This window comes from Pezoporus occidentalis, unplaced genomic scaffold (genome assembly GCF_034315485.1).
Source record: "Pezoporus occidentalis ecotype Australia unplaced genomic scaffold, CSIRO_AGI_Poc_V1 ctg60, whole genome shotgun sequence".
Classification (NCBI taxonomy): Eukaryota; Metazoa; Chordata; class Aves; order Psittaciformes; family Psittacidae; genus Pezoporus; species Pezoporus occidentalis.
This window is the reverse complement of record NW_026915944.1, coordinates 2,592,836-2,612,707: the sequence shown is the minus strand read 5'-3', so window position 1 is coordinate 2,612,707 and position 19,872 is coordinate 2,592,836. Positions and strand designations below refer to the sequence as shown.

The window sequence follows — 19,872 nt, the reverse complement described above, 5'->3', positions numbered from 1 at the left end:
AAGCATCTGAGATTTTTTGGTTGCAGATTCTCAACATATTTTGTGAATGTTTGGGATACGCCGTATTGTATATAACTGAAAGGATTCTTTCACACTTGCGCAGCTGATCCCGCTGTGACCGGCCCTTATCCACCTCAGAGTTGCACAGCTGGGAATATGATGCAGAAGTGGGAGCTAATTTTATTCTCCCCAAAAACATGTGTTTTTGTTTGTTTGTTTTGTTGTTTTGTTTTGTTGTTTTTTCTCCTCTGTTTTATGCTTTGTCCCTCACTGAGTTACCAGGAAACTCATGGGCTAAGCAAGGAGTGTGGAGAAGCTTCGCCTAACCCAAAGAGATCCCACAAAAGAGACCTTTTCTTTTTTCATTATGATGAATATGGTTAGTTCATTTTCTGTCCTTTTGTTTGTATTTTTAGATGTTCAGGGCAGTATTTGAAATACAAGCCCTTAGTGCATGGTCTTGAAATGACTTGTTCTATGTGTATGATGGTTAGTGCAACTATTACAGCAGGTCATTAACAAGTGTGTTACAGTACTTTTTTCGAATATGGAATATTTCTGCTATATTTTAAGGTTATTATTCTCGATACAGGAGGCCTGTTCTCCTGTCTCTCCTGTGTTCAGCATTCAGGGGTTGTAATTTATGCAATTTCTCTACAGGCCATTCTCTAATCTCCTTTTCTCACTAACGATTTTCCTATCCGTATATATATAGCATACTATCTTGTTTTCTCTCTTTTTACTCCATTGCAGTAAAACACAGCTTTAAACTCCACTGTTACTACTATAATGTTCACTGCATATATATTTGTTTGCCTATACTTGTCCAGAGCAGTGTCTGTCTGCATGTGAGTACAGCTCTTGTCATAGATATTCACCTGCATGTCAGCTTATGATGTTTGTGGTGTTATCAATAGCTTGCAATGCCATTAATTACTGATTTTCTCATTCAGCCAAAATACCTTTTCTGAATAACTTCCATTCCAGCCTTTTTGCTTTCTCTAGGCTTGAACCTACCTGATATTGCTGGATGTTGTGTTGGAAATATTTTTGCTAGTTTTAAATAAACAGTTTCTCTCTTGTAGTGTGTAGTTGTAAAAATATAACAGAAGTTAACTAAGGCATCATCACAGTTTCATGATCGGTAAGATTTCAGTGAATGTTATAAACGAATAGCAGATTCTAAAGCAAATAGAAAAAAACCCTCCTTTCTACTGTTGCAGACTTGTCATTTTCCCAGCTTCTTTGTTCTGAAACATATTTAAATCATGTTCACAGCTTTTTATTCAGTATATTTTTCTGTGGTCATTAATAAGCCTAAAACTGACTTTTGAGTGAAATAAAACAACATACTTAATACTAAAATTGAACTCAAACAGTAAGTTATGAATATACAAAGTAAATCATTGCTCATCATTGTAGTGGGCAATGTCTACAAACAGCTCTTGCAAAATCTTTTTAGGTATCCAAATCAGAAATGAGAATAAAAGAAAGATAAAGATACTTAAGCTTCTTTTCTTTGCTATAGGTTTTAAACATCCATGCTGAAACAGCATTAGCAGAGACTAGTAGGACTGCTTTAGTAAAGAAAGGTGATTTAAGGCTTGTAGTCACTCTGATTTTTGTTTCTGGAATGAAGAGTTGTTACTTCATCTTGTAGAAAAAAATCTAATACCCTTTTTCTTTGTTGTTGTTTTTGTTGTTGTTATCAAGTAATGTGAAAGCACAAAACTTAGAACAAGAAATACCTCTTTGCGGAGAACAACAGAATTGAAAGCAGGGGTAAAATGGTTGTGGATAGCTGAAATACCTGCTGGGAGGTGGATATGGAAAGCCTAAGCAAAGAAGCTGCAGCAGCTTCAGAGGTTCACAGGATTGCTTAGTGTCTTTCTGAGACAAACACCAAACATTGGTGTTTTTTGAATTATTGTTTTTAATTATTGGGTATATCAAAAGCAGGTTTTAAGGCTTTTTTTTTTTAGCTGTCAGAAATCTTGTGTGTAGCTTGATTTTTGAGGGTCTCCTCTGCAAATTCAGTTTTATGGAATTTACTTTTAGAACTTGGAGCAGTAAGAAAGACTGGGAAAGGTGTTCTTAGATGTTGGATTACAGAAACCTCAACTTTCTGTCCTCCTCCTTCTGTCCTGGTGTCCATCTGGTTTGTGCTTTTGGCTCACAGTCACATACCCTGTGTGCTTCATGTTCACAATGATAGTATTTCTGCAGCTGTTGAAATGCAGTTAGCTGTTGTCACTCCGTCATTACTGCCTCCTCCTACCCTGTACTGTTAGTTCAGTATTGGCTTTAGATATTATATCTACTAGAGTAAGGTTTTATATAGTTACAGAATAGTGCATGAGTTACCCATGATAACTTTTCCAGTGAAATTTAGACTCTGAAAAATGTTTCATGATCTTCACTAGTCTCACATATGAAGAAATCAACCTGTTAATCAAAAGCTCCCTCTGTACTTGTGTTTTTTTTGTGGAGTTCCCTTTGCACTTCGAAATTCTTTAAAAGCAGCAGACAGTTGCTGATAAAGCGGTTGCCATGAGTGACAACTGAGAATACTGTTATTTTTGCTTTTGAGGATAGCAGATGGGAATTATGTAAAGTATAGCTAACTGAATTCTTCAAAAGACATGCACATTTGGGTAGCTAATTTTGCAAGTGCTTTTTTGTTGTTGTTTCTTTTTGTCAGCATTGCAGGAGGTCTGGGGACAAAAGGAGGAGATCATGTATGCTTCATCTGTTGTTTGATTATAGTCCTCTAGAGTCTCTGGTAATTCGGACATGGGCTGACTTAGTCTTTTGAACCTTTATTCATTAATTAACTTTTAAATTTTAGTGGTTCTAATTGGCCAGTACAGACAATATTTTGTGGAGTAGCTCTGATAACAGAATTTCAGCGTTCATCTGGTATTCAGTAGAAAATCTTGTGTTGGATCTGCTTTTCTGAAGCGTATTTCTCTCTCTTGAATGTCAACTTGATGTTGGATTTACTGTGTCATTATATGATGTTAAGAAATACATTTTTCCAGCAAACCCAAAATGTTACTAGTCATAAGATATCTGGTATAATTTACTAAATATCATTTGATTATCATCACATAATTTTATAGAATGTATTTCTCTGGCTGCATCATTAATACTCATTAGGCTTAGTAAGAGCAATTACAGTGTAAATGGTCATGATGATAATTTTCAGTATTTCTATTGTAAAATTAGCAACATTTCTAGATGTTGTTTTGAACGTACTGAAAATGGTGATGAAATCGCATATTTAGTCCGTTTAAGCAGTCAAAAACACACAAGCACCAGAAACAAATACTGTATTTTCTATTTTGATCAATGTATATTTTTTTTCTAATGACTTAGATCTAGTTTAGGATCCTTTTCAGTCTTTAGCAAGTGTTGAAAACTGGTTAATTATGTTTGTGTTTAAGTATATATGTTTTAAAGAAAACCAGCTCTATTTTAGTGGAAAATAGTACTGTAATACTTTTGTGTGTGTTAAGCTATGCCAATGCATAATAGCATTTTTATTTCTTGTTTATAAGTGTATATGTAATGATTTTCTTCCAGAGGATATGTTAGTGGTCTTGTAGTTCTTTTTTTTTCACTTGGCAGAAGCATAGCTATAGCAAATGAGACCCAGGGGGCTTAGTACTGGTGCTACTGAATTGATTGTTAAAATAACACTCTGTTTTATAACGGTGGGTTAAAATGTATTTTAAAAATACTGGGGTTCGCATTTGATGCGGGAACTTTTAGATTGGATATAAGGCAGAAATTCCTTCCTGTTAGGGTGGTGAGGCACTGGAATAGGTTGTCAAGGGAGGTTGTGAATGCTCCGTTCCTGGCAGTGTTCCAGACCAGGTTGGGTGAAGCCTTGGGTGAGATGATTTAGTGTGAGGTGTCCCTGCCCATGGCAGGGGGGTTGGAACTAGATGATCTAAAGTTCCTTTCCAACCCTAACTATTCTATGATTCCATGATTCTATGATTATATGAACTTAAGTATCAAGTCTTACCGTAACAAAGAACCTGGACCTTAATCTTCTAAGTGTATGCGATGCATTTGTGTTAATTCCTGTGTTTGGGATCAGCACATTAAAGCACGTCAGTACAGTGTTCACTTCAACAAAGTTAAATCAAATCTGCAATACCATGGGATCCCTCATTTGTTGTTTGAATATAGTGATGATACAATTTGATTTGGAACTTTGATTATCATTTAAGTTACACTTAAGATTTCAGCCCTGAAATTTGCCTTAGAAGCAAAGAGAAGTCCAAGTTTTAAGAGCGTGCAGTTGTTATGAGAGTTTATAATTTGATAGCCTTGTATAAAAAAAATGAGAAGCTGGTTAACTGGCAGGAAACCAGCTAAAGAAACACTTTCTCTGATTCAGGTTGAAAATGTTTTTGTTTTTGTTTTTTTTTTTCCACTTATTTACAGAGCACAATGCATTAGATAGAAAAGTTTCAGCCTGTTTACATTGTATCAGTGGTTTTTTAATTTTAATTTTTTAATTTTAATAAATTATTATCATTAGAGATCCTCTTAGTGAGGTCCTTGTGTTGATGAAGAAACACCTTATGGGCATGTCATTTAAAAGTTGTTGCATTATATATGGTACTATTGGTTGAGGCACCTTGGGTTTTTTGGTTTGTTTTTTGTTTGTTGTTGTTTTGTTTTTTTTTTTAAGCTTAATTCCTGCCCCCCCCCCCCCCCCCATCCCCCCCATCTCACCTTGGCAAAGAGAATTGGATTTTACAGTTCAGTAAATGTCTGATCTTTATAATTCCTGTAGTTATTATTAGTGGTTATATGAACAGCAAAATAGGAAGCACATGTCACCTCTCAACCTGTGTTCTCTGTACCCATCTTGGGTTAAATTATATAGTAGGATTGATGAGCAGAAGCTGCTGTAGCGCACGTTCCATAAAGAAATTGTGTGTTTTTTTTCTCTGAGGTTCAGAGTTTGTATTCAGTCTTTAAAGGAAAGTTTCATTATTTTAGGATCATAAATTTTAAATTGGTCTACCCAAAAAGTTATTTGAAAAATTTACCAGATCAAATGAAAGTACATTAACCTCGTTTATAGAGAAAGAGGGAGAAATATATTTTTCCACTATATGATTCTAACAGCTTTTTAGTTAAAGGGCAGTACGTGCAGTTACACTTGCCTTGGGTTGAAAATAATACATCAAGGAAATGTTCTGAATTCAGGAACGGTGCGATTTGTGCTCCATCAAAAATTGGTTTTGATGTAATCAGGTTTTTAGCACTTGAAACTGAGCTGTTTTACTTTGTTCCAAATTGTGCAGCTTAGAGACTATTTACTGTTCATGCTTGGGTAGCTTGATTAAACGAAGTAAAACTTTCACAGAAACACAGAGTCATGTATTCCATAATGTAGGAAGAACATATAGAAATTATATGTTATAGTAATAATTATATAGTAGTCATTCACTTTTTCACTGGTGAAAGGAAGAACTGTTGACATCCAATCAAATATAGGCTATCAAATTGTACCCAAACAGGAGTGTGTGGGTTTACATGCGATTAATTAATTAAACTGTGGAATTGAGATGGGTTATTTCAGAGACCAAAGGTATAAGGAGTTTCAAAATCAGAATGGATGGGATCATAAGATGAAAATTTCATGGTTATTAAATGACCTGAAAACAGCTTCTAGCTGGGATGTGCCTCAACTGATGGTCAGTAGAACTTAGTTACTACACATCAGGCTTCGTACGTGGAGTTCTGAGGTGGAAGACTAGCGATGTGCATACGTGTGTTGTGTGTACAAAGCATAGCTTGCATGCAAGATATTATATACCTGCCCTAAATTTTTGCTACAGACCATTTTCTGACTGTGTCCTTTCCTTACTGCTCCATCCCTAGGACTCTGATTCAGTCTGTCAGTCATCAAAGTGTTCCGGGGACAGCATAGACCTTTCAGTGCTATACAGGGTGTTAAGGTAGATGAACGCCTTATCTTACCCAATGTGGTTGAGAGCCTGCTGCCTAAAACTGAAGGCTCAGCTCATGGTTGATGTATTTACGTAGAAAAGCTTTGTGATTAGACGTGAGGGAAAATGAGAGTTAGGGTTAGGGTTAGGGTTTTATTCCTCTACAGCTCCTAAAATTCATAGTATGATGCTTGAAGCTTCATTCCTGCTGGGTTTTCTCTGTTGAATAGATGGCTTAACATGTCTAGTAGGTGAGAAATCACAGATTATAAGACTAATAAAGATGATAAGCTTAGAAAAACTGCATTTAGATTGATATATTGCTCTTCTCATTTCTCTACTAGTTTAAGAAAAGGAAGAAGAACCTGGGTTTCCTTATTTTTTGATGGCTCCAAATCCATTTGTAAATTAATTGCTTGTTATGCTGATCTTTTGCCTTAAGATTATTTTGGCAATATTTTCAAATTTTTCAAATTTTAAATTTTCAAATGCCATAGCTCATTTTATGCATTCATCTTTCATACACATCTGGGAGAGGGTCTGGTGGTGGTGGGGAATTGCCAATCTGTATGTACAGTGAAATCAGTTTTAAAACAAATACAGTAGCTATTATATTTCAGTTGTATACTGAAATATCTTAACAGATTATATAGTATTGCACAGAGATCATCTGCACTTCAATTGAAGAAAAAATAGCACTGAATTATTAGACATTAAAAAATATTTGTTACAACTAAGTAATTGATATTCCTTTTTTAAAAGGAAGGTTAATTCTTCAGTGCACAGTACAAAAAGCACAAAATCTATCAATTGAAGAGAGGGGCCTTGGTCGGGTAAAGGTGCCTTGTGGGGGTTTTATGTTGTTAGTTTGCTTTCTGTGCTGTGGAGCAACATGTCTTCATCTATCAGTATTTAAGAACTCATAAGGGTGAGAGAATGAAGAGGAAAAAAAGGGGAATGTTTCACATACTCCAGTCCATAAAGCAAACAGTACCTGTTTCCTCTGACAAGTCTGTATTAATGGAAGAAGTCAAGCTTTTTCTTGGGGGGGGTGGGGGCAAGTTTTCAGCTCTTGGTAGCCTTGAAAATTGTAAATGAACATAAGCAAAACACTAGAATAAAAAGAAGAGATTGGGTATCCACTCCACTTACACAGCCGGGTGGTGGGTGTATGTGTGGGAGGGCACACACCAGAGTCCCTTCAAATCTACATTAAAAATACATCAGTATTTTTACAAGCAGTATTTTTTATTATAAGATTTGTCACTTCAGTTTCCAGGAGTCTTGTAAACCTTCCTTTTGATGTCTGTCTACTTTTAGCTAGAAACAACACAGTTAAGCTCCCCAGTGTCTTGAGAAGCTTGGTTTGAAATCCCTGATCAGATGGGTTTCCTTTTTGACTCTAGACAAACAGCCCTGCGGCTGCCCTGAGGCAACATAAAAAGCTGCAGACTCCCCAGTCTTCTCCTGGTCTGTGCTTCTAGACACAAGCCTCTCTTGGTCCAGAGATGTTAGTAAACAGATATGAAGCTATTGCTTTCATGAATAAAGTTCCTTTCTTACATCTTTGACATTGTAACTGCTGAAGCCATTAAAATCTTGGAATTGGTTTCTTAATTTGATGAGACTTCTGCATGAGTCCTTCAGTTGTTGGCAACTTAGTACAGACTCGAATGTCACGTTCTAAAGGTTTCATTTTTCATTTATTTTCTTCTTCAGTAAGAATTACTGTGTGGTTAATTTGTTCTCTGGGATGGATAAAGTAGAGCTAATATGAAATTCAGATGAATTCTGCTGGCAGCCTGTTTGTTAGCAGCAATAATGAAATAGCTAATGGGTAGTGAAAAAGATGAAATATTTTCTGTAATAATTCAGGACTTTGATACTTCTAAACACTTAATAAAAATACACAGAAAAATCAATATCCTAGAAATTAACTGTGTACTTTTTGGTTTTATGTGTGTGTGTGTGTGTGTGTGTGTGTATATGTATATTCTTGTTCTGTTTCACATCAGGCTACCTTAGTATCTGCTTTAGTTATTAGAAGGAATCAGATTCCCTTTTAAAAATCTTAAACCTGGAAAAAACTCAGATCTTTTATTTCTAAATATACAGGGCTTTTATGCAATTGGAAATCGCTGTTGTGAAGGAAAGACATAACTTGTGTTAGCGTTTGTTGGGATTTCAAGGCATGTGTAAAATACCCGACCGACTTGGTCAATGCAATATTTATCTTTCATAGGGAAGCTGAACAAGATTTTACAAGGGTATTTGCTTCCACCTACTGACCATTCTTGATATTACACACAAAAACAATTTAGGAAATACTTTAATAACTTCCAGTCTCATTTTTCCTTCCAATACAGGCCATGGCAGTAGTGTGTGTACACATGAATTCTGTTTGCCTTTTACATTTACGCACTTTCACATGAAAAATAAAAAATCTTAGCCATTCAAATAACTTTTCTGAAGTTTGTGAGGCTGCAGAGTTTGCTTCTTTATTGGGATTGGTTTGTTTCTGGTATTCTGCGCCAGCATAATATGGAAGTAGAGGAAACAGGTTTTGGATAGCAGGGAGATAACAAACTGAAAAAGGTGTGATAAAATACCCAGCTGTGTGCAGGTGTTAGCTATGTTAGCATGAGTAATGGCTACTGGAGGATATTGATACCACTTTTCGCAATTCAAGAAGTAAAATTAAATGTAGGATTATAGAAGCTATATAAAATCAAGTGTATGGAGGTTTCTGCTGCATCCTAAGCCAGAGTGTCATGCAGCATCATGTTGCCACCAGTGATGACTTTTACTTTCTTGAGCTTTCCCTTTTATTTCTGTTGTATAATGTTGCATCAGTAACAGTTGTATAATGTTACATGGAATGAAGGTGGTAGATATATTTTCCAAGGGCCTACCATGTTAAACTTAAAAATTGCTGAAACCTGTGAATGATGAAACAGAACAAAATTGGGATGAGAAAGGGGAGCCTGCTCAGGAATAAAATGGGTATCATATCTGATGTATTCTATACTATGCACTTGCAGTAGGTCCTGCTGTGAAGTCATCTAAATTACCAGTTGTCTCCAAACTAGCACTGAAGGAATAGCACCTCTTGTCACACTTTTTCTCTTTGGTAGACATGGTACTTGGTACAACCATAAGTTTATACCAGTTGGTCACTAATGTGAGTGTCAGCAGGAACATTTAAAAGCTACCTGTCAGAACTGCATGCCTGCAGACACAGAGGGGAGTGTAGGTTCACCATCTCAAGTAATGCAATTCTAGTGTGAAATATATGTGGCAGTGTCCCTTATGGCACTTTGTTCAGTTCAAAACAAGTTGTGTTTGTCCTGTGTTGCCTGTGATATTCTACATAAACCCTTCTTCTGTTTCCTTGTTGCCGCTACCCAAATTAATAGACAAAAAAGGCAATTTTCTTTTATGCTGCCACATAATAATAAATAGAGCTCTTTTGTGTTTAGAATAATATAATTTAATTGTCTGTTGTGCGGTGACACCTAGAGAAAAAAAGGGATTGTGTTGGGCTTAAGCTGAAATGGATGAGAGGGTTTTCTGCCTTAGTGGCAGGGTACGGTATGTCTGTAATTCCTTCTTTCTGTATTTGCCATGAAACTTCTTATGAAGTATTCTATCATGATATAATTAGTCTAAAATCATAATTCTCCAGGAGAAACAGATTTTTGCTGGGGTTCAACTTTTTTTGAGATGCAACAACATTAAAGAAAGTGCCTGATGCATTGTTCACATCTATAAAATTTTACACCTACTTTACAGCAATGGTAATTCTTAATCTCAAATAATTCAAGCAGTTGGGAAGTTTGCATTACACATTCTAAAATGGCATTTATTAATGCTTTGTCATTTTGCACTCTACAAGAAGTAGCACAGATGTCTTCCAGAGTTCTTCCCTTCTTACTCTCAGATTGATAGATGGTTAAGTTCAATTTTCTTTTTTTTTTAAGCTTAGTTTCTGTGTACATATTTATTTAGAAGTGGTGTATCTAGGATGTAGATGATGTATACTCAAGTATTTATATTTAAGCATGTATTCATTTCAGCCAGGAACTTTGCTGGTTTAAAGACTTACACACTAGTTGCTTCAGAAAAAAACTGGTTTGTTTACTTGGGCAGTTAAAGGTTAACATATGCATGCAGACCCCTAACATGAAATGTTCTTGGCACTTAAAGATAAATTCTGCTTGAGTTCAGTTACACTTGGTAACAAAATTCAGTTATAGTTGGTGACAGAGTACCTGACTGCTCTTCTTCCAAAAAGACTTCAACATAGACTTTCTGAGAGACATCAGATGCGTGACAAACAACTCCTCTGCACAACTCCTCTGTTTCTGCACAGTGATGAACTGTTATTACTATCTTTAAATGAAAACTTGTTGCAAGTTGCACTTAATTAATCAGGTAATAAATTTGCAGATTATTGATTTAGAAGAGACTGTATTCTGTTTTCTTGATTGCAGTGTATTTTCTCAGGTATTCTGTTTCACCATGAATACAATTTTATTTCCCATATGTCTTTGCCTGTTTTGTTTTTTGGGTTTTTTGGTTTTAAGCCTTTAAAATAATTTAAATATTTACTTTTTCCTGTACTATAGACTGTTGGCCTGCTCCCTAAACCAATCTGTATCAGTATGTCAGTGATCTGAGCAACCTGGTTTAGGGTAAGGTGTCCCTGCTCATGGCAGGGAATTGGAACTAGATAATCTTTAAGGTCCTTTCCAACCCAAACCATTCTGTGATTTCTATGATTTCTTCTTCACCTATTGCACAAATTTTTACTGTCCAAATTTTTAACTCCTTTCAACTGATGTAACTCCTTTGGACTAGGGATTCTTGAAACCTACTTCAGTCCTTCTTTCGGTAACCTGTTGGTATCCTTAAGTATGCTTTATTAGAGTACATGCATCTGTGAGGATTTCATCAATTGATAAAGAAAAATCCTATTCAGGAACTCAGGCTTTGTGTGGTACTACATATTAAATGTTATTTTTTACAGTCCAGATTATCCTCTCATAATGTACCTAAAGCAAGTTTGTAAAAAAAATAATTAGGCAATATTTTTATTCCTATTTGGAGTACCAAAACCAATAACATAACAATGGACCCTGGATGATTTTTTTTTTTTTCCTTCTGCAGAAGTCTAAGTTCAGGTCTCTACACTTGAAGACGTAGAGTTATTTCTTTACTCAAATCTGACTTTACCTAACTTAAATGATAACCCAAAACCACTATTTCTTGCTGGCTTCAATATCCTATAATATTGAAACCATACTTATGTAGTTTCTATGGTTTATAGTGAAGTGGTTAATTCGTAGAATTCACCTTCTGTATCTTTAGATAGAAGGCCAAACTCCACAAGGTAGAATGATCTTTAGCTATTCAGGGACAAAATGCATGACAGAGATTGTCCTTTGATTTCCAGTCTCTATCTTTTCTTTATGGCTGGTATCAGTTAACTTCCATGCACATTGTCTAATTCCTTATTGCAGCAGTGAGTCTCAGCTGGGTTGGCCTCAACTGTTTTCAGCTGGGCTGTGTGCTTAATTTGCACCTTTGCATTGCTGGTCGCAGACAACCATGTGGCTTAAGCTGCCCTGGGAGGAAGGTGGGTTTTGTTTTCTCCAGATAAAACTGCATTTTTAATTCATATTGAGTAATAAATGCGTATGAATTTAGGTTTCTTAGAAATCACTTAATGGGAAATGACAGTAGCAAAATAGCAAACTAAAATCTATAGGCAGCAGAACAAATCAAAGTACTACTACTCTTGAACAAGATATATTCATCATACTGAGAGTTTGTAGTAGCTATGGTGTGATTCTGATAGGAGCTACTTGATTCTGCAGTCAGTTAATTTGGGTTCGTATGTGAAATAGAGCCACCTTGTCCTTGGTAATATGAAAAGATATGCTTCATTTTTGATTAACCAATAAACATGTTAAAAAACATGCCATTATTTCCAAAAGGTGGCTTAGGACATAGCTAGCAGGTGAAGAGCAGTGGTGCTAATGAAGATTGAATTAATTCCTCTGAGCAGAGAACTTTTCAGCAGTTGAGCTTTTCTTCTCACTCGCAAAAAAATAAAAATCTGAGTGTAAATATGCAAACAAGTGCAGGAAGGCAGCCTGTAGGGGGAGGTAGTATTTCCTTATCCACCAAATGGGAAGAGAGATGCAGAGAGAAACTATCTAGCTGCCAGTAAATAACACTTTAAAGAAAACTTTTGAGTATTACATTCCAAAAAGTACAGTCTGGCTCCCCATGAAAAGTACTTTGAATATAAAGAGTACTTGTGGTACTGATTCATATATGAAGATAACTAGAATAAGAAAGAACTTTATTATTGGAAATGTGCTGCTTGAGAAATGACAGAGAACTGGGTATGCCTAGTGAAAACATCTTTGATATATCTCGTTGTGAATGGAAGTGTTCTTTTATTAGGAAACCTCAGCTCATCTTTCTTGATTGAATGATTTTATTTTTTTTATATCTGTCTGTCTATCTATCTGTCTGTCTGTCTATTTATGTGTATATATGTGGCTTAGGTATTTGGCATTGAAATAATACCAGTCCTTCATTTAAGATTTAGGCATGGTGTTGAAGAAACGTAAACTCATGTTTTTCATTTTTAATAGGATCTGCTATTAGCTATCAGCCTTAAATTTGTGGTCTAGGATTTATTTAGCAAGTCAGTGTACCCAATAACCTAAACTCTGATGAGAGTGGTTCTAGCTTCAGTGAGAGGCTGGGTAAGGATTTACTTCTGATGAATCTGTATGTCATTTTATCCCAACAGAAATTTCTGAAGTTGCAGTATGTAAGCAAAATTAGCTTTGCACAATACCCTCACTAGAAGAGTTGAAGTTGAAAACAAAAGAAAGATCGTATAAGGTCACTTGTCTACAGTTTAATGACTTGAGCTATATTTGGCTTACTCAGTTTCCAATAGTAACTTGTTGTACAAAGGGATAGTATGAAAAAATAAATGCCTTTCAGAGAACAATTTTTGTGGTAATGATTATTTCAGCATGTCTTCAAGTCTGCTGGCAAAAATCAAAAGATGCAAAGTAGGTCCAAATACCTTAGGAGGAAAAAAAACCCAACACAACAAAAAAACCCCATGTGTTGGGCATCATCAGGTTGAAGTTTATTCATTTGAGTCTTGAAGAAAACATAAGTCCAGAATATATATATCTGTATATACATGTGTGTTTATATATATGCACATATTTATATCAAACAGATGCTTGATTATTCTTGCATATTGCTATGAGATTCAGACACAATTATCTTCATCAAGTGCTAGTTAGCACTCTTGACAGCAGGCAGAAGCTTGAACAGTTATTTCTCTTAAGCTCACTTCTATATATTTTAAGCTACCATCACTAATAAAAAACAAAAATAAAAAAGGAGTGAGCAAGCAATTATATTTTCTTTGAGATACAAGTAGAAAGAGCAAACACAGTATAAAGCAGAGATTGTACTTTTGTCTTAGGAGCTGGTTGAGCTATACTGAAGTAGGTTTGGGGTTTTGTGATGTTTCAATCCTGTCTTTAAGTTTATGCTTGTAATAAAGGTTAATAGACCTATTATGGTTAGAGCTGTAATGCTACATGTTGTACGTTTAGATGTCCTGTATGTATAAAACAACTGTTCAATGAAGTGTAATAGGTTGAGAAACCCACTTTTCAGCCTTTGATGCCCTTTCTTCATCCTGAATTATTCCCACAAACCTGGGTGATATGCTTTATGACATGTCTTTTCTGTTTGCCTTTTCAGGATACTAAAGCAGAGTGCATTTCCTCTGTAGAAACTGAGGACAGAAAAGTAAGTGGCCTGTTTTACTGTCATTTGTCAGGCAACTCTAGGAAGTGGGGTGTTTGGTTGATTTTTAACTAAACCATGTCAAAATATGTTGCTTACATGTGTCTATTTTAAAAAGTTTTCTAACAATAACTTCTAATGTTGTATTTTAACTTCACTGGGGACAAAATAATCTTATTCTATACAATGCTAGAAATTTTTATAACTGCTTGTTCAGAAGGGAATTACAATCTTCATGTCATTAAACTATCAATAGCTTAAAGGCAATTCCACTTCCTGTTCTTAATTTCCATTATTAACAAAACTGTTATGATAATGTTGGCATGCCATACTAAATATTTGTAAACCGGCAAGATCAGGACTGTTTTTTCTTGCTTTAGAAGCACTACCTTTGGTACAAATTTTATTTTATTTTTGTTACACTTCTAAACAGTTGATGCTTGAAAACAATATATCTTACTATTCCGATTTTTATTTTCTGTGAATAAGTTTAAAATGTTTTCACTTGTGTTCTTCACCTTTTTTAAACAGTATGTTATGACATGTATGTTTAAATATACTTGCATGAAGTTACATTTTTAGAAGGAATTCTTAAATTGAAGTACTGTCAGTTTCTGCAGTTGAAACCTGGCTTCTAGCATTAATAACATCATATTCTCAATTTATGTTTTGAAACACTCAGTCTTTTTTGGCATTAGTTTAACTGTGCTATAACATGTGATACCCATATTCTATTACTTAACATTCCAGATGGTTTTCTGTTTTTTTTTTAATGGGTTGTTTTTGTTTGTTTTTGTTTGTTTGTTTTTTAACTTCTTTTGGCTACTGCATCATCCTGTGAACATTCAGCAGCTCCTCCTTTTAAAACTAGCTGTTTAGGTGGGAGGGGTTGCTGCAAAAATGAGGTTTTATTACCCAGCATTATAACTACGCACTTTAGTTCATGGTAGCTCAAAGTCTATAAAACAACATCATACAAGTCTGATGTGAAATGCTGTTGAAGTTAGGGCAGGAAATCACAATTCATTTTCTTTGTTGTGACAAAGGTTCTGCAGAATATCAGTGATTTTTCAACATCTTCAGGTATGAAGAGAGAGAATTATTTTGAGCTATGCAAAATCATATTAAGAATTAAATTATGATACTGAACTGTCAATGTGACTAGAAAAGAAAGTATACTTTATCTTATATACCAAGCAGCTTTTAATGATGTCTGTTGAAGTCCTCTATACTAAGACAGGTTGAATTTCTTTCATTTAAATGAAGCCAACACTGAATGTTTTACTCTGAAGTGTTTCAGTATAATAGAACTAGTTTATTGTAGGATAATTGCAAGGACAGTAAACAAGTATAAGCAGAATTTTTTTGAAATCTAGAAATGGTATCAGCTTTATCACACGGCTTAAAAATACTCTAGTGATATGTTTAAAATCGCTGCATATTAGCAAAGGACTACAAAATTTGTGTCAATAGGATCAGTAACTTCGGTGTATTGCTTTAGGAGTTGAAACAAGCATTTCCTGTGCCTTAAATTTAAGGAATTATCCTTGTTATTTATAATCCTAATGTCGTTTCAGTTCTCTAGGTGGCTTAGAGCCTTTGTTGTTGTTCAAAGCATTTTAACAAACCAAATCATTCTTGCTTTGCTGGTTTTTTTTTTTTTTGTTTCTTTTATTGACTTTATGCCTTCCATAAACCTCATTCTCTCCATGTTTTCTGATTTTGGTTTTGTTTTTTTTTTTTTGTAAAATTTCCAAATTCTCCTGCATTTTATCTCTGCTTTTTTTTCTAGGCTGAATTAAATTCGAACTAGTGACAAATTATGCCTCCTTGTTTCTGGTGCAGTTACTTCCCCTTTTTTTTCTCCAGCATTTTGCAGATGCAGAATGAGCTGAATCAAAATGAGGGTCCATGTGTTCATGGTAAAAACTAACCAAAAATGAAGGGTTTACATGGAAGTATATTCAATTTAAAAAATTTAAATTGTCAGAAATAAGTAAGAACCCTTTCTCACTAAAGAAAGTTAACTGGTTTGGTTTTGGTTTGGTTTGGTTTGGTTTATATTTCCTGCTGACATTTTAAAATGGAGCTGGAGTCCAGTTCTGGATTACTGAATCTGTGTAGTTTATCTCTGTGTCAAGTAGTGAGTGAGTGTGTGAAAATAGCGAGCACATGCTGTGTAATTTAGTACTTCTAACATCAGCGGGTACACATTATTGTGAAACTTGGGCATTTAGGTTTCAGGTTTGAGCATTAGCTGTTACAAAACTGTCTAGGTGTTTAAACTGTTGGTTTATAGTATGCTAGAATGCAGTTTTGGGACCTTATTTCTGAACACCAAGATCTAACTTTTTCAGTGTGGATAGCAGCTACTAAACTGCACAATCGAAAGGTTCTTTTTATTGCTTGAATAATGGGAAAAGTTAACAGCCTGGTATGCTTTGGACTGCAGTCATAGTAATGTGTGTGTTGTATTTCATTTTATCGCAGCCTTCCTTTTATGTAGCAGATGCACCAACCTGTTACAAGAAAACTGATTTTTTTTTCCATTGTTTTATGATAGGAGGATTTCTACCTCAGTATAAATTACAGGAGCTGTGTATCTGATGCTTTTTTTTGGCCTCAGTGATTACTCTGAGTTGGAGTGGTTTCCTGAGGAGTGAGCTATCTTCACTGGCTTGGGCTGTAAAGACTAGCCCAGCTGCCCAATCCCAGAAAGGAGAACCTCATCCAGTGCAGAATATGTGATCCCACTTTTTCTGAGACAACCCCAACCCTAAGGCTGAGTGAGGGAAGTGAAATGAAAGAGCATGAGATTCCCATGTTATGCCTTATTACTTTGCTGACCTGTTGTGCTCACTTTTCTCCCTTCTTGCTCTTAGAAACAGTGGCACAAAGGTGAGGAGCCAGTCACAGGCTGTCCAGACTTACTGTGAAGCCTGGAGAGTCTTTCTTGATTTGTCTCTCTCTTACCGTATCATTAAGGTTGACGACCTGGAGATCTGGAGGTTCTCAGTGTTGCGGTGCTGAGTGCCATGAATTTCTCATCCTTTTAACTATAACTACTGATGCCTTGAGGTTTACAGTCTCATGTGGGATCTTGCCTCACTGAAGAACAGACATGACGTTTGCTAGGTTTTGGGTTATGGTTTATTTGTTGACTTGGGAAATGTAGTTTTTATCCAACAACAATGACCACCTGCTCAGTGCTCTGTCTTTTAAATATGGGAACTAGAATTAATGTAATGAATTGTCTGGCAAATTTATCTTCATTATGTGAACTTGTTGAAGCATTTTGAAAGAACAGGAACTATACTGTTGACATTGTAGGTTTTATCTTTTTTCTGTGTTTGGTCCCTGAACTGAAGTTTCTACCAAGCTTAAGTGGCCAAATTACTTCACATTCCTGGGATATATATTATCGGTGAACTATACAATGATCATCAAATAAAGATACATCAGTCTTGCTTAATGATAATGCATTGTTTCTTGTTTATTGAAAGGATCAATTAGGAGCTTAATGTAGTTCATAGAACCTGAAACATTGTAAATAAATATTTTTGTTTTGTCTAGGTTGAAATAAAAACAAACAACTCCAATTAGGGCATGCATCATTAGTATCTAATAATTTGCACTTCCGTAACAGAATATACTACTAATGTACTATATCATTAGTCATTAATGGCAAATTTTCCTAGTCAACAACCAAATATAAAACTGGAAGGTGCCTTTTCTTGTAATCTTTTTCTTAAAGTTTCTTTAACTTATGAAGTAGACATTTATGTAACCATGGCTAAAGCATTACCTGAAGGCAAACTTAAAATTTAATAACTGTAATTATTATTTTGAAATATTCTAAAAATGACAAAATAGCATTTAATTATCCTAGCCACTTTATCACTGTGATCTGTCTCTCCTTTCATTGTTACTTCTACTGACCTTTTTATGTAAGATTCTACTTCTATTTTCTGTGACCAAAAAAGCTCTCAGGTTTGAGAATATCATAGGATCATAGAATGGTTTGGGTTAGAAGGGACCTTAAAGCTTATCTAGTTCCAACCCTCTTACCACGGGCAGGGACACCTCCCACTAGAGCAGGTTGCTCAAGGCCTTCTCCAGCTTGGCCTTGATCAGTTCCAGGAATGGGGCATTCACAACTTCTCTTTGCTCAAGGCTGACTACAAACTGAAAATATTCCATGGACTATAAGAAGGCATCAGGTGATAAATAATCCACAGTCTGCTGTAATTGGCCTGTATTATTGTGCCTTACTAGAGTGTGTTTACCAGTGCCAGCAGTGGACCCACAAGTACATGTATGACTCACTTTGTACCACATGGGTATTCTTTGCTGTGCTTGTCACAGCCAACCTGTTCTGTTTCGATCTTACACATTCAGTCTGAGTATCCTGATATTTGATCTGTAATGAATCATGACCATGGAAACGTCTCAGCTTTGCTTTTCAAAGAAACATATGTAGAAATATGTCTTTTAAATTTTCACAGAACAAAACCTGGTAAAAAACAGCAAATGTGAGTTTTTTAAAAATACATCGATTTCTAAAGCTAGTTGCATGATGTTTTGGAATTTGGGTCATAGCTGCAAAGCCTGCGGCATTTTTCAGCATAAAGTTTTGCTCTTGCAAGGGTGATGACAGTTTTTTGTTTGGTGTTTATTTTTTTTCTTCTACCAGCATTTTCCAATATAACTAAATGGTTGTGACTGAAGAGAATCAATAAGGATATTGGCCGTTTTGCCAAAAGGGTGACCATGTGGATTCCTGTACAATCTTCTCTTCCGTTAGATGTAACAAAATTCTAGTCTTGGTCTCCAGTCTTAAAAGAGTCTTAATATGTGAAGCCTTTTTTTTGTTTGGTTTTCTCTTACACTGACTTCATCACCTGCCATTACCTGAAAAACCTGCCCTTAATAAATCTTCCTAATCTTTTATTTAATCTCAGTTCACATCTTCATTTCATCTGAGCAGTTACCTGGAAAACTGAGACCCTGAAAACTGAATGGGAAGTCAGCTTATGATGACCTTTCTGTGCTGGAGAATTTTGTTTCAGCTGTTTTTTCTGTGCTAGGAATGTTTTATTCTTCAGCTTTGGCTTCTTCATTTTTATTTTAACATACTCTTTTTAGTAATAGACTCACTTTTGCCGTAATGTGCAATGACATTCTCCTCAGTATTCCTTGCAGGGAACATAATGCTGACTGTTAACTAGCAGCTAAGTGTTATTGGCTTGGTGGCTGAAGATCACTCCAGATATCTTGCTTCATTTTCTGTTCTTTAGAGGTGGCTCATGAAGAGAACATTTTTGAGCTGCATCTTGACTTAAAAATTTACCACTTTGGAGCTCAGAGTGCAGAGGCTTTATGAGAGCAGTAGACTTTATGGGTATGCATTACGCCAATAACATGATAGGTCAGTAAGTTAGAAAATTTCCCTGTAGTGACATAATGTTTCATAACTCCCTATTACCTTCTGCGGGATATGGTACAGGCAGTAATGCCTTTCCTTTTCTATGGCTGCTGTGGAAAATGTTTTATAATTTATTTTTTTTTAGTACCTTCTGTCAGAGGATCTCCAAGTACTTTACAAACAAATTAAAAACACCTTTGAGGTAAGTACTTACATTTATATTGCTCATGTTAAATACAGGGAACTAGAAGTGTGAAGGGGAGACATAGGCAAGATTACAAAGGGAGTCTGAGACAAAATGGGAAAAAAGAAGCTGCATTAGTTTTACCTATTCTCTGGTTTTGTTTTAATTAATTTATAATGATCGTATGAAAATGTTTTCCATTAAAATTTAAGGGAAAAATATTTTCTTAGTAGTAGGAAGAAAATTTATCCCATTTCTTTAATGTTGTTCTTCCAGTTACTCTGGGAAGCAATTAATAAGGGTATCAAATAGTGATGATGGGTGCTGATACGAAGCATCGTGGAGGGATTGACTCAACTACTGGCATCTAAGATATATATATATTTATATACTGTTTCTTTACATCATAATCCCTTTTTATACTGTTT

The 19,872-nt window shown here is 35.4% G+C and overlaps 1 protein-coding gene across 21 annotated transcripts in view; it reads left to right on the top strand.

Annotated features, from left to right (window-relative positions):
• RBFOX1 (RNA binding fox-1 homolog 1) overlaps positions 1-19,872 on the top strand; it is a 1,275,045-nt gene that overhangs the window by 660,215 nt on the left and 594,958 nt on the right. For all 21 annotated transcript variants that reach the window (XM_062639409.1, XM_062639410.1, XM_062639411.1 and 18 more), the window contains one exon: positions 13,791-13,838. In XM_062639409.1, the coding sequence (XP_062495393.1) occupies positions 13,791-13,838 (48 nt within the window). The remainder of the gene's footprint in view (positions 1-13,790; positions 13,839-19,872) is intronic.